Consider the following 16,485-nt stretch of genomic DNA (forward strand, 5'->3'; position numbering starts at 1 on the left):
GCACGCTCAATCTCGGGTAGCTTCACACTCGCCTCTGTTAACAAAACATATATAGAGATATATTTAGAATAAGATATATTTAGCCCAGCACTAGTTTAAACAAACAAATAAATAAATCAAGATATGGGCCTAAATACAAGCAGGGTCATTCTACATGAAATCAGACACCTTTTCCTGGTATTTAATTTGTAATATTTAAGGTAATTCTTCATGCATAATATTTCCTAATGTGGAGTGTTTTAGTCAATACAGGTTGTGCAATTTGCAAGACACAAACACAAATTTGTGAAGAGACACAAACTCACACAAATTAAAGCATGTTTATAAAATTGTCTGTGATCATGGAGGATACATGGATGGCATAGGCCTACTGCCCACCTTATTCATGCTTTCTTCCATTTCTCACTTAGGCCTACTATTTGTGCCAGATTGGTAGGTTATACAGAACAGCATCACTTCATGATGTTCTGCTTTTTGGTGCTCTATTCTGCCTTGTTAGTTAAAAAGAAAACATTTTGATTTTTTTATGATTATGAAAATATGAAGGATATATTTGGCATGACACATGATATGTTAATGTTAAGTTTATCATTGGTCAACTTAACTTTTTTCATGTCAGTTATAGCTTCATATTTCAAGCAAACCAAAAAAATAACCTTACCTATGGCCAGATGCAGCCTGTGTCCGAAGCACTGGAGGCGGGACCAATCGTTCAAGTCAGTGGCTTTCACCACGTTTGCGCCATTGTCAGTCGTTATGCACGCTTGCAGCCGCTCATCAAGTCCCCAGGACTCCAGCGCTTCCCTCAGCCCTTGGGCGATCAAGTTCCCTGTGTGGTCGTCGGGGAAATAGGACGTCTGGAGACACTTGCTGTGGAGTTTCCATTCATCCGTGATGTAGTGCACGGTGAGGCTAAGGTATGGGTCCATGGTCCTTCTTGACCACAAATCCGTGGTTGTTGCATAGTGTTTCACTTGGCGGAGCTCCTGCTCCACTCGCCCACGGACCTCCTCATGCAGGTGAGGCATTTCCACTTCAGCGAAATATTTGCGACTGGGGATGTCGTATCGTTGGTCGAGCGTCTTGACCATGTCTTTAAACCCTTGTCTTTCCACCACCTGGAAGGGTACCATGTCCCTGCACAGATGCGTGGTGATTGATCTGGTAATGTCAATCCACCGCTTGTTTTTCCTGTCATAAGGCGTACCTTTAGAAAATGCCTGAGCGATGGATTGTTGTTTAGCTTTAGTTTTACCTATCTCTTCCAAGGGATGCGCTCTCTTTCCGCCAATATCCCGTTGTCGGCGTTGACTGGCTTCATACTCCACAACGTGTTTCGTGCGGAGGTGGTAAAACAAATTACTAGTGTTGCCTTGTCTCGCAGTTACCGACGCCCGGCATACCTTGCAGATGATGTCTTCTTGCTTAGTGTCCGACACTCTAAAGCCAAACCATTCCCAAATGACGGATGTTGCGCCTACTTTTTTAACCAACTCCTCCGGAGCTGCTGCTGCTAGTATGTCTTCAGCGTTCGCCGCCATGGTCGTTGTTGTCGCTCTTCCTCTTCGAGGCAGCAGAGCGGAAGTTCCAAATTTTGCGCTACTGCCATCTACAGTTATGAATTATTATTATGAATATGAAATATTGCGGTTGACGGTATGGCAACAAATCTCTACCGTTGGTCAAAAAATACCGTGTAAGGTAGTCTACCGTGCATACCGCGCACTCATAGTAGGTTGTGGTGTCAAACAGCTTCCTTAGAGTGGGATGTCTGTGCTTTGCTCATGCTTGCCTGTGCATCTGCTGCTTGCTGCTCCTGGCTAAACAATAGGCTTCATAGGACATGTAACTGGTAGTCCTGTAACTGGGCACATTCAGGACTAGGTAGGTAGAGAAGACCATTTGGATTTCATTTAATTCGTCCTGTGATGATTTTGTGACCAAAAAACACGGAATTTCTTGGTTTGATGTAGCTCTCTGATTTGACATTGGATTTGCATAGATGATTAAAAATAGGCTATATAAAAACGTGGCATCGCATCTAAGCTGTTTTATCTGTGATAGGTTTTGAAATGCATTGATGTAAGCTGACAGACCCCTTAATTTCCTTACCTTAGGTTATTAAAAGTAGGGTCTCCTCATATTAGTTCATAGATTGGCAACTTCAGAAGCATTTTCGTTGGGCACAGGGAGCAGCTAGCAGAAAATCGACAGGGCATGTTTTTACTCACATCGCATATTTCTCCTGCATCATGTCGACCCTTTACGTTTTTTCCCCTTTATTGGCCTGGCACGGTCATCGCCTCCTGTAGAACTATCGTCTTTCTACCCATTTCACGTTAAAACTTTTCTGTTTTTATTCACTGGATCCGTTCGTTCAACACTCCGAAATCCGAATGAACCGCGCGCCAGCCCCACCAGATGAGCTTGCTGCGTAATTTGTCTAGAACTTGAGCCAATGAGATCGGTGCATACATGTATGGAAGTAGGCATGCTGCAATTTAGTACTGACGGTAGCCTAATAATTGAAATACAGATTTTGCCCATCATGTACAAATTCCGGGACATTCAGTGTCCCGGATTTTAATTTTTTCTTTCCGGGACAGACCATAAAAATCCGGAACAATCAGGAAAATCCGGGACAGGTGGCAACCCTAGCTACTATACTCTCTATTATGTGTAGCCTAATAATGTTACTATTATGGATGCTGTTGTGTGAGGTGATGTGACTGGATGAGAGAGGTAGGATATATGTTTATGTTTACTGCAGTGTCCATTCTTGCATGTTTGTTTATTTTTGTATTGTCTATTCTGTTATGTTTGTGTGAATTCTGAATTCTTAAACTCTCTGAAGCAGAGACGTGCACTCAGGGTAGGCAGGGTAGGCACTGCCTACCCTAGGATAAATTTCATAAAAATAAAAAACTAACACGTGTTTTAAAAACTATTCTTGAGAGTTCACATGCATAACAAAAACATTGATTTAGAAATTAGCTGTTAAAAGTAGGCTACAGTAACCGGAGACCGATCAAAACCCCAAGTTATCGCATGAAGCAAAGCACTCAGGCTTGGACAGATTGCCATGGGAACGCGTCGCGCAGCCTTGGCTGGTAGCTGAAGGCTCAGCTTTCGAATGCCAGGCAGAGCCAGGGTAGGCACGCTCCAGGGTAGGCACGCTTTGCGTCTGCCTGCCTTGCCCTCAGCGCTGTCAATGTAGAAGGTGGCGCATGCATATTATCTGTATCACATAGACTATCAATGGAGAGCAAAAGCAGAGCTTTTCGCCATGGCGGGAATACTAAGCCAATCAAAGCGGCCAACATGAAAAATTGTTACAATTCAGGTAGTAGCCTTCAACAACAACTAGCAAGGCAAGGCTTGTTCAAACTCTAGCCGTACAGAAAACATGGTCTTTGGCGTTTTGTCTTTATTACAAAAAAACAAAAAAAATGCTGATCTCTTAGCAAGAAAGACGGTTCAGATGACAGGCAGCTGAGCCGTTTTGCAATCGCTGCATTGTGGAAATATTCAACATCAGATGGGTAGCAGCTTCAAGTAGTTTAAACACACTGGGACAAAATATCTTCATCATGTCAACCACTCCGGGCTTTTAATGGAACTAACTTGCATGAAAAACATACTCGTGATTCTGCTTTAAGGTAAGATTCATCTAATTATTAAGCTGTGGGTAGCCTTTTAACATGAACATGCTCAAGCTTGTCGTGGTGCCTTTTGTTGATGGGTCAGGGTGTTGACATTGAAGATGATTGTACTGTGGACACGAATAGACTGTGTGTGTGTATGGACGCAAGATTGTTTTTTGAGCGTACGACATGACTTCATTTTCCTAATTTATTATGATGATCATGACTACGCGATGCGTGAGGTGTGTGGAGCCTGTTACAAGTTGACGTGCAGCTGTGTTCTTTTGAAGTGCACGGTGAGCGAGATAAACGTGGACTCGAGTGACTGGGGATGGTTTTTCGGAGTGCTCACCTGACCGCACTCACAAATTGACTTGATTTGAAACACCTTGCACAACCGTAGCTGAAGTGTTTGAGAACACAATCACGCACAAGAGTTTTCGTTGGTTTACCCGATTTATTTACTGTCTGAATGCACGGCTCATGTTTGTTGAGTTCGCAAGTAACCCGCCCCCTTGCCTACTTTCCTTCTTGTCTGATGAGTAAGCGCATACGACTTTGTTGCGAGCGTCGACGTTGCGCAAGGCACGTCAGCGAGAACTTGTTGTCACGATGTGGGTGTTATTAAATACAGCGCATTTGCAGTCGGCCACAAATATGAATGAGACGATGAGCTCGCACCGGTTTGCTCTACTAACACACCACGTGTGAGGAGTGGGGGGACAGGCAGTGAGGAGGAGCTGAAGTGGGGACCTGCGCAAACTTGTGTAGAGGTGTGAGACAAGACCCATATACACACGTGAGTGAGTTGTTGACCAACCAGTTCATGGGCGCGTGACCTCGGAGGCAGTCCGTCGACGAGCGTTGAAGGGGATAAGCAACTGCAGAGGTTGCAAGATCTGACTGCAGCCGCATTCATCCCGCGATAGTTTTACACCATGTGACATATCACCTCGTCAACGCAACGTCGACGAAATTTCGAAGTTTGACAGGAAATCTAACCGTCATGCAGCATTTTCCATCCAGGGTGCATTGCTGTCTAAATGTGCATGCATGCGTTGTCACATCTCGAATGCACCTAGTGTTTGATTAGCAGCACAAAATACATCTGTGAAGCAGGCGCTGTTACCTAGGATGGTTTATTGCTAAATGTAAATCGTTTCCCCTCACATGCTATGGTGTGATTCACAGTTGCTGAACTAGACATTTTATCTTCAAAAGAAGGCTACACTGTGCCCCCCGGCATCCATGTGAAACACCCTGGCATTTGCAACAGAAGAAACAGAAGAGCAGCAAAGTCAACTGCTAAAGCCAAAAGTTAAAGCTTTCCCCCCAAAATGCTGTGATGTTGTAGCTTTCTAAATTATTATTGTAAAATGTAGGCCTACAGGTCCTTAAATGTGTACAAAGTAGGCTAGGCTATGGGTCCTTGAGCTACCAATTTGGCAATTTGACAAAAAAAAAAAAAGAAATTGAAATTATGCATTTTCACTTATTGTTTCAGATTTAGGTCTACTGACAATGTCTAAATAGTGTAGCCTATTTACTTATTTGGTGGCTAAGCACTGATGGCATTTCATCTTATAGCCTACTTTATATTTACAGTATTTAGAGAAACATACTAATTTGTTGCACATTAAAGACCTTATCAGCATACTAGGCGAATAGGCCTATTTGCCTATCCAAGTCATACCTTGTGGCATAAGGCTTCTCTCTCTCTCTCTCTCTCTCTCTCTCTCTCTCTCTCTCTCTCTCTCTCTCTCTCTCTCTCACACACACACACACACACACACACACACACACACACACACACACACACACACACACACACACACACACACACACCATATGTTACATTTCAGATCTGCATGAAAGGGGGTGTTATTTGTTCAAAGTGTTCAGTCTTTTATAAACGTTTTTAGCTGATAGTGACTCTCCAGATTTGGTTAAAATGCAGGAAATTGCATCTAAGAAATATAATTTTTATGGGGGAGGACCCCCAGACCCCCGCTAAAAACTATCGAAACAAAAAACAATAGTTTCTATATTTACTGCCTACCCTACCATATCCCTCACTGCACGTCACTCTCTGAAGTGAAGAGAAATGTCTCTCTAGAAGAGAGAAGAGAGAAGAGAGAAGAAAGGGTCTTTATGAAGTAAACCGGTCTTGGCTTCTCTGTATGTTCTATCATGTGTAAGGACAGTTAGATTATAAAGTCTATCGGGTGTAACCTATGCTAAGCAGTTAGATTATAAAGTCTATCGGGTGTAGCCTATGCTAAGGACAGTTAGATTATAAAGTCTATCGGGTGTAGCCTATGCTAAGCACAGTTAGATTATAAAGTCTATCGGGTGTAGCCTATGTATTTTCTATATTTACTGCCTACCCTACCATACCCCTCACTGCACGTCACTGCTCTGAAGTGAAGGGAAATGTCTCTCTACGAAGAGAGAAGAGAGAAGAAAGGGTCTCTATGAAGTAGGCCTAAACCGGTCTTGGCTTCTCTGTATGTTCTATCATGTGTAAGGACAGTTCGATTATAAAGTCTATCGGGTGTAGCCTATGCTAAGCAGTTAGATTATAAAGTCTATCGGGTGTAGCCTATGCTAAGGACAGTTCGATTATAAAGTCTATCGGGTGTAGCCTATGCTAAGCTTTCCACAGAAAATAACTCCAGGCTGTTCTATTCTATTAGACTATTTACCTCTCAAGTCTCAACTTCACCTGGTTTACTCTTGAACCTGCTCTGTAATGTGAGGGTTGCAGCTGGAATACAGTCTTGACTTGACCTGTATTTTCTATCGTCAGCGCGCGAGGGGCTCGGGTCGGGAGACTTCAAAGAACTCAGCGCTCGTGCCGTGAGAGCGAGCCTTTCCTACCTTTCCCTTCCCCCGTGACGTCACCGGGCGGAAACGCGACATTGGAGTATTTTTTTCTCGCGGGCGGGGGCGGGGGCGGTGCGAGCGTGAGAGGAGAGGGGTGCGTGAGGGGGGGTGCTCTTCTCAATGGACTGGGGAGTTGCGAGCTACGTCGAGGAGGAGGCAGCTAGCCGCGAGGACGCCAGGATACTGATCTCCAATCTCGTGCCCTACGGCTGTTTATGGATTTACTTTGGCCGCTTTCCTTTCCTCGCGCTGATTCGGAGCTGCGTGGAGTAGCTCTAGTTCTAGACGTGGATCTGAGTGTTCTTGGGCTGGATCGTCCTGGGAAAAAAGCGACCGAGTCAGTCGGTGTGCTGTTTTGTTTTCAAAGAGTTTGAAAAAAAGTGGCTTTGTTTCCAAACTACCATCATCTCCATGAGAAAGAGAAACAGTTCGCTCTGTGTGGAACAGTTCAAGTTGTTTTGCAGCTTCTCTTCTGCGGGACTGAACATTTTCCTGCTTTAGGGGAGAGCCGACGCTACGTCTTTTGTTCCTTTCTGCCTTCGAGAGTTTATTCCTCCGTTTGCTGTTGGGGAAAGTTGTAGAGTTGGCTGCTCGAGTCTGGCTGTCTGCTGCTCATATTTCCTGCAGCGAGAGAGCTATTTGTGTGTGTGTGCGTGTTCGAGTAGGATCATTTCTTCCCAAAAGGCTCCCTACAACGATCATGTTGATGTTTTGGTACGATAGTTAAGCATTTTCATGCAACGCTGGGCTGTCTGGTCATATTTCATGCAGAGAGAGCTGTGTGTTTTAAGTGTGCGTGTGAGCTATGTGTGTTATCTGGAGTTGGCCGCCAGACTCGGCTGGAGAAACGGAAGAAGAAAACTACTCTACTGCCAGAAGGGAGTTTATGTCCTGACGACAACAATAAACAACAACTAATAACAACAGCGAAATACTTGTGTGGATGTTAAACGTTAACGCTCGAGCGCGGCTGCAAGTTGGAATGGAACTTTAGCTGCGTTCGGAGCGCGCGGCGTTCGGACATGGCCGAGTTCTGGTTGTAGTCTCGCTCTCGAGGACAACAAAGGATGTGTGGGCTGCTGCTGGCCTGATTCACAAACACAGAAACACACACACATACCTACTACTGACGCGAACACACACACACACACACTCGGACACCTCACAAACAGTATGTTGATCTAATGGGAACACAGTCTAACATGGGAAACTGGTGGTGCATAGAGTTATAAGGATTCCTGCTGGCCTTATTCACAAACACACACACACACAGATAGACCTACACACACCTCACTGTCTCTATCTCTCTCTCACACACACACACACACACACACACACACACACACACACACACACACACACACACAAAGACAGTCTGGAAGACGTTTTTGATCCTATGGGAATACACCATGGGAGCCTGCCGAATAGAGTGCTAAGCGGAATAAGTGAAGAGTCAAGATGAGCCGACAGCAGTCTACCGCTGGATAAGAGCAGAGCTGAGAAGTGGGAGTGTGTGTGTGGTCTACAACTCTCTGTGTGTGAGTGTGTTTAGTCTCCACTGCCCACTCTCCTCTCTGGCTCCTTCAGAGCCTTTTGGGGGGTAGGCTACAGTGTTGGCGGTGGGCCCTCCAGGGTCTGTGTGTGTGTGTGTGCGTGCGTGGGAGTGTGTTTTATTGAAATGCTAATTATCCCTCCATCCCGATCCGGCTCGGGGCGCTCCCCTAGCTGTCCAGTGGTGCGCGGCGTGGTGGCCATGGCTGCCCGTGTGCTGCTCTGTCTCGTGCTCTGCAGCGCGCTGTGTGGACGCCAAGGCACGTCCGTGTCCGCTGCCGCCTCCTCCTCCTCCTCCTCTTCCTCCTCCTCCGACTGTAAGGTGTACGAGGAGAAGTCGCGCGGGCCCGGGGCTAGTAAAGGCACGGGCCCCCCGCCGGTTGTGGCCCCCCCGGGCCCCCCTGCGGACAGGAAGTTGGGGTCGGGGGACAGGAAGGTGGTGTGCAGCAGCATGGAGCTGAGGGAGCTGATGCCACCAGACAGCTTCCCCAACCGCACCGTCACACTGTGAGTAGACCCAGCACACACACACACACACACACACACACACACACACATACCGTCACACTGTGAGTAGACATCACACACACACACACACACACACACACACACACACCGTCACACTGTGAGTAGACATCACACACTCACACACACACACACACACACACACACACATACCGTCACACTGTGAGTAGACATCACACACACACACACACACACACACACACACACACACACACACACACATACCGTCACACTGTGAGTAGACATCACACACTCACACACACACACACACACACACACACACACACACACACCGTCACACTGTGAGTAGACATCACACACACACACACACACACACACACACACACACACCGTCACACTGTGAGTAGACATCACACACACACACACACACACACACACACACACACACACACACACCGTCACACTGTGAGTAGACATCACACACACACACACACACACACACACACACACACACACACACACACACACACACACACACACACACACACACACACACCGTCACACTGTGAGTAGACATCACACACACACACACACACACACACACACACACACACCGTCACACTGTGAGTAGACATCACACACACACACACACACACACCGTCACACTGTGAGTAGACATCACACACACACACACACACACACACACACACACACACACACACACACACACCGTCACACTGTGAGTAGACATCACACACACACACACACACACACACACTGTGAGTAAACATCACACACACACACGCACACCGTCACACTGTGAGTAGACATCACACACACACACACACACACACACACACACACACACACACACACACACACGCCTTCACAGACACACACACACACACACACCGTCACACTGTGAGTAGATATCACACACACACACCGTCACACACACTGTGAGTAGGCCCAGCAAACACACACACACACACACACACACCGTCACACTGTGAGTAGGCCCAGCACACACACACACACACACACACACACACACACACACACACACACACACACACACACACACACACACACACACACACACACACACACACACACACACACACACACACACACTGTGAGTAGGCCCAGCACACACACACATACACACACACACACTGTGAGTAGGCCCAGCACACACACACACACACACACCGTCACACTGTGAGTAGACATCACACACACACACACACACACATCGTCACACACACACACACCTTCACACACACACACACACACACACACATTCACACACACACACACCGTCACACTGTGAGTAGGCCCAGCACACACACACACACACACACACACACACACACACACACACCTTCACATTGTGAGTAGGCAAGAGAGATGAACAGACCAAGGATATGGGTCACTGGAACCATGTTGTGTGATCTGAAGAGACCAAGATAAACAAATATACTTTAGATGGTGTCAAGCATGTTTGTTGGTAAACAAGTGAGTTTTACCGAAAAAAGTGAATCCTCCAAGCATGGTAGTGGGACTGACATGGTTTGGGGATGCATGAATGCTGTCGACATTGGCAATCTGAAATACACCTAAAAGAAACATGCATGTCAACATGCACTGTGACTACTGAAGCAGATCATGATATTCTCCTTAGGATTGCATTCAAATCTCACACCAATCTATTTAAGCCAGGGGCACACTCAAAATGTAAAAGTTCAATGCAAAGAAAGGTTGAAACGCACACCGATGACCTCCCTTTTAATCCCTTTTAATTTCGAGATGATTTGAGCTAACACGGCCCCTCCTGGGGTGTACTCACTTTTGTGGGTACATGTTTAAACATTAATGGCTGTATTTTTATTTTTTTTTTCGAATAATAATATAATAATACCTTCGTTTCATATAGCGCCTGTCAAAAACCCAAGGTCACTTTACATAGTATCAGTGTAAGTGTGTATAGGTGTGTGCTTGTGGACACTAGAAGTCAAAGGCCTCCAAAAAGAGATGGGCTTTAATGTGTTGTTTAAAGATGGCCAGTGAAGGGGCATTTTGAATGTGGCTGGGTAGGTTATTCCAGAGGAGTGGGGCAGCCACATGAGAGGCTCTGTCACTGGTGGCCTTGAGACTAGTGCGGGGGATGACCAGCTCACCCTTGGAGGAGGACCACAGTAATCTTGAGAGGTCATAGGAGTGGAGGAGGTCTGTGAGGTAGTGGGGGACCAGACCATGGAGGGACTTGAGGGTGAGGAGGAGGACTTTGCAGATGATCCGAGATTTGACGGGGAGACAGTGTAGCTGTCTGAGTACGGGGGTGATGTGCTGCCAGGGCCTAGTGCCTGTTATGATCCTGGCAGCTGAAGTCTGGACATATTGCAGTCTGTCTATGGCCTTATTGGGTAGATCAAGCAGGATGGCATTGCAGTAGTCTAGACGGGAGGAGATGAAGGCATGCGTGAGGGTCTCTGTAACTGTCTTGGAGAGTGAGGGCCTGATTCTTGATATGTTATTGAGGTGGTAGAAAGCAGATTTGATAACTTTCTTGATGTGAGACTGAAAGGATAGAAATGTATCCAAGATGACCCCCAGGTTACGGACTTCATGAGTTGGAATAATTGAGCAGCCATCAATGTCCAGGTGGAAATCTCCAACCTTCTTGAGCAGTGATGGCGATCCCACCACCATGAGCTCAGTTTTGTTGCTGTTCTGAGTGAACAAGAAATTTAAGCGGTTAAATATGTTGTTCAAAGGTCACTAAACATTGTGTCAAAGTGAAATTTCTGTAATGCTTTCCTATGAAAAGATATACTCACAAATCTGCCAGAACTGCAGGGGTGTAGTGTACTCACTTTCGTGACACACTGCAGGGGTGTAGTGTACTCACTTACGTGACATACTGCATGTGGCTACTCCTCAACCGGTGAAGTATCCAGCACAAAGTGTTTTAGCAGGTCGGCAGGAAAGCGCACCACATCCGCACAAGGACACACACACACACACACACACACACACACACACACACACACACACACACACACACACACACACACACACACACACACACACACACACTGAGGGTGTTGGTATGGTGTGTGTGTGGACACCAGACTTGCTGCTGCAGGCTACAGACTTGTTATACTTCCCAGACAGCCCTTTCCCAGGGGCCACCAGACGACCCAAGCAGACATCCCTCGCTTCCCCCCCTCCCTCTCTCTCTCTTTCTTTCTTTCATTCTTTCTTTCTTTCTCTCTTTCTCTCTCTCCATCTCTCTCTCTCTCCGTCTCACCCTCTCTTCATCTCTCCCTCTCTTTCTTTCTTTCTTTCTTTCTTTCTTCCCCCATCTCTTTCTGTCCGTCTCTCTCTTTCTCTCCATCTCTCTCTGTCTCTGTCTCTCTCTGTCTCTCTCTCTTTCTCTCTCTCTCTCTGTCTCTCTCTCTCTCTCTCTCTCTCTCTCTCTCTCTCTCTCTCTCTCTCTCTCTCTCTCTCTCTCTCTCTCTCTCTCTCTCTCTCTTCGTGTCTGTGATCCTCCTCTTCCCGTCTGATTGTTTCTCCAGCTGTTTTGCACTCAGATACCCTGCTGACTAGCTAGCTAGCATCTCCTCAGATACCCTGCTGACTAGCTAGCTAGCATCTCCTCAGATACCCAGCAGACTAGCTAGCTAGCATCTCCTCAGATACCCAGCTCACTAGCTAGCATCTCCTCAGATACGCAGCTGACTAGCTAGCTAGCATCTCCTCAGATACCCAGCAGACTAGCTAGCTAGCATCTCCTCAGATACCCAGCTGACTAGCTAGCTAGCATCTCCTCAGATACGCAGACTAGCTAGCTAGCTAGCATCTCCTCAGATACCCAGCTGACTAGCTAGCATCTCCTCAGATACCCAGCTGACTAGCTAGCATCTCCTCAGATACGCAGCTGACTAGCTAGCTAGCATCTCCTCAGATACCCAGCAGACTAGCTAGCTAGCATCTCCTCAGATACCCAGCAGACTAGCTAGCATCTCCTCAGATACCCAGCTGACTAGCTAGCATCTCCTCAGATACCCAGCTGACTAGCTAGCTAGCATCTCCTCAGATACCCAGCTCACTAGCTAGCATCTCCTCAGATACGCAGCTGACTAGCTAGCTAGCATCTCCTCAGATACCCAGCAGACTAGCTAGCTAGCATCTCCTCAGATACCCAGCTGACTAGCTAGCTAGCATCTCCTCAGATACGCAGACTAGCTAGCTAGCTAGCATCTCCTCAGATACCCAGCTGACTAGCTAGCATCTCCTCAGATACCCAGCTGACTAGCTAGCATCTCCTCAGATACGCAGCTGACTAGCTAGCTAGCATCTCCTCAGATACCCAGCAGACTAGTTAGCTAGCACAGGGCTCCAGACTAACTTTTTGCACTGGTTGCACTGGTGCGCCTAAAACATTTTTTTAGGTGCACCAGCACAAAATTTAGGTGCACCCAAATGTTTTCACCACCCCATACATACGCACCTCAGCTTTACAAAACAAGAATTTAAAATAATAATAGCAATAATAATAATAATAATCATCATAATAATAATAATAGCAATAATAATAATAATAATCATCATAATAATAATAATTATATAATAATAATTATTATTATTATTGTTATAATTATTTTAAAAGACCTGGAGCATTCCATGTGCCATAGGCTAGTCTTCCAAATGTGCTCCTTATAAAAGACATGACAGTAGGCTACCTAACTAACACATCTTGGCTACAAGCAGGGCTCTGAATTAACACCAGCCAGTCAACCGGCCAAATGCTGGTGAAATTTCAGTTTGGCTGGTAGAAAAGACCAAATTAGTAGCCTTTTAGTCAGTAGTGACAAGTAAGATCAACATACCAGCCTTTTCTGCAATAACTTATAAAGGCTACACACGCAACACAAGCACAGAGTTCCAATATGAGGATAGATAGATGGATAGATAGATAGATAGTTTGATAGATTTTTTTTTATAACAAACCCTACTAAAAAGGTATGGTTTTTTAAATCATTAGACACAAATAGCCTAGCCTATGTTTACAGTGGAATCTGAGGTGAATTGGGTTTTGTCTATTTCCACATTTTTGAGCGCTCTCCCTCTGCATAATGATTGTGGTAGGCTATCTTAGCAAGCGCTACGAACAGACACGACAGCACTAGTGCGCTCGCTCGCTCACTCTCTCTCTCCCTCTCTCTCGTGCTGTCTCAAGGTGCATGAACGATGCCTTGCCGACTGATAGGCAGTATGTAGCCTGCCCTAGTCGCTATCAAAAAACTCTTACAGAAGTCCCGACAGACTAGCGCGTCACCTGTTGTGCCAGCTCTGCACGCGGCTGAAACGGGCTATTATCCGCGCACCCGTCTGCGTTTTTGTGTGGCTATGTTTAATATCCGCTCAAGCCATTTCGTTTTTCCCCGTGATTGTGACTCGCTCATGTTTAAAATATCCTCAAGTCATTTCGCTGTTTTTACCGTGATTGTATCTCTCTCGTCCGTTGCAAAACTGGTTGAGGACACAAAACTAGCTGGCACATGTGAACTCGGATAGTTGAGCGAAGTCGAACATTCTATTCTGAAACGTCGGGCTGCCTGTGAACAAGGAAGGGGGAGAAAGCTACCGGTAGTTCAGCGGAGTTGAAGGAATGACCGCATCGACACGTTTTATTGCGTGATGATGGGCCACTACTGTAGAATGACTATTAATTTTATGTCCATTAAAACGGTTGTTTGGTAATTGATTTTGTTCTACTGATGGCTGGTCGCACCGGTGCGCCTAAAAATATTTTTTAGGCGCACCATTGGAAAAAATGGGCGCATATGCGACCAAATTGGTCGCACTCTGGAGCCCTGTAGCATCTCCTCAGATACCCAGCTGACTAGCTAGCTAGCATCTCCTCAGATACCCAGCTGACTAGCTAGCATCTCCTCAGATACCCAGCTGACTAGCTATCATCTCCTCAGATACCCAGCAGACTAGCTAGCATCTCCTCAGATACCCAGCTGACTAGCTAGCTAGCATCTCCTCAGATACCCAGCAGACTAGTTAGCTAGCATCTCCTCAGATACGCAGACTAGCTAGCTAGCTAGCATCTCCTCAGATACCCAGCTGACTAGCTTGCATCTCCTCAGATACCCAGCAGACTAGCTAGCTAGCATCTCCTCAGATACCCAGCTGACTAGCTAGCATCTCCTCAGATACCCAGCTGACTAGCTAGCTAGCATCTCCTCAGATACCCAGCTGACTAGCTAGCATCTCCTCAGATACCCAGCTGACTAGCTAGCATCTCCTCAGATACCCAGCTGACTAGCTAGCTAGCATCTCCTCAGATACCCAGCAGACTAGCTAGCTAGCATCTCCTCAGATACCCAGCAGACTAGCTAGCTAGCATCTCCTCAGATACGCAGCTGACTAGCTAGCATCTCCTCAGATACCCAACTGACTAGCTAGCTTGCATCTCCTCAGATACACAGCTGACTAGCTAGCTAGCTAGCATCTCCTCAGATACCCAGCTGACTAGCTAGCTAGCTAGCATCTCCTCAGATACCCAGCTGATGTGCTTCCAGGTATTGAAGTCAGCATCCTGCTCTACCCATCTGCTCCATATGCTAGCTATAACGCACACTAGCATATGAAGAAAAACACTAGCTTATGAAGAAAAACACTAGCTTATGAAGGACACTAGCATATGAAGAAGGACACTAGCTTATGACGCACACTAGCATATGAAGAAAAACACTAGCTTATGAAGAAGGACACTAGCATATGAAGGAAAACACTAGCTTATGAAGGACACTAGCATATGAAGAAGGACACTAGCATATGAAGAAAAACACTAGCTTATGAAGAAAAACACTAGCTTATGAAGAAAAACACTAGCTTATGAAGAAAAACACTAGCTTATGAAGGACACTAGCATATGAAGAAGGACACTAGCTTATGACGCACACTAGCATATGAAGAAAAACACTAGCTTATGAAGAAGGACACTAGCATATGAAGAAAAACACTAGCTTATGAAGGACACTAGCATATGAAGAAGGACACTAGCATATGAAGAAAAACACTAGCTTATGAAGAAGGACACTAGCTTATGAAGAAAAACACTAGCTTATGAAGAAAAACACTAGCTTATGAAGGACACTAGCATATGAAGAAGAACACTAGCATATGAAGAAGGACACTAGCATATGAAGAAGGACACTAGCATATGAAGAAGGACACTAGCATATGAAGAAGGACACTAACTAGCTTATGAAGAAAAACACTAGCATATGAAGAAGGACACTAGCTTATGAAGAAAAACACTAGCTTATGAAGGACACTAGCATATGAAGAAGAACACTAGCATATGAAGAAGGACACTAGCATATGAAGAAGGACACTAGCATATGAAGAAGGACACTAGCATATGAAGAAAAACACTAGCTTATGAAGGACACTAGCATATGAAGAAGAACACTAGCATATGAAGAAGGACACTAGCTTATGAAGAAGAACACTAGCATATGAAGAAGGACACTAGCATATGAAGAAAACACTAGCTTATGAAGAAAAACACTAGCATATGAAGAAGGACACTAGCATATGAAGAAGGACACTAGCATATGAAGAAGGACACTAGCATATGAAGACTGACTCCGTAGGCTAGTTAGCATGCACTCGGACACTGTATGCTGGCTAGTATATACTCAGACACCCAGCAGAGTTGCTAGTATACATTCAGACACCCAGCTGATGTGCACGAAGACACCCAGCTAATTAGCTAGTATGCATTATATACACCCATCTGACTTGCTAGTATGCACTAAGACACCCACCTGAAGAAGACTAGCCAGTATGCAGTAAGACACCCAGCTGTTGAAGGATGCTAGCTAGTAGGCCT

General features: G+C 45.8%; 1 protein-coding gene across 1 annotated transcript in view; it reads left to right on the plus strand.

Moving 5' to 3' along the window:
* The first annotated feature begins 6,628 nt into the window (after positions 1 to 6,628).
* adgra3 (adhesion G protein-coupled receptor A3) overlaps positions 6,629 to 16,485 on the plus strand; it is a 51,051-nt gene continuing 41,194 nt past the window's right edge. The window contains exon 1 of the mRNA XM_063186954.1: positions 6,629 to 8,588. Within this exon, the coding sequence (XP_063043024.1) occupies positions 8,209 to 8,588 (380 nt within the window). The 5' untranslated portion in view covers positions 6,629 to 8,208. The remainder of the gene's footprint in view (positions 8,589 to 16,485) is intronic.

Source organism: Engraulis encrasicolus, chromosome 21, assembly GCF_034702125.1.
Source record: "Engraulis encrasicolus isolate BLACKSEA-1 chromosome 21, IST_EnEncr_1.0, whole genome shotgun sequence".
Taxonomy (NCBI): Eukaryota; Metazoa; Chordata; class Actinopteri; order Clupeiformes; family Engraulidae; genus Engraulis; species Engraulis encrasicolus.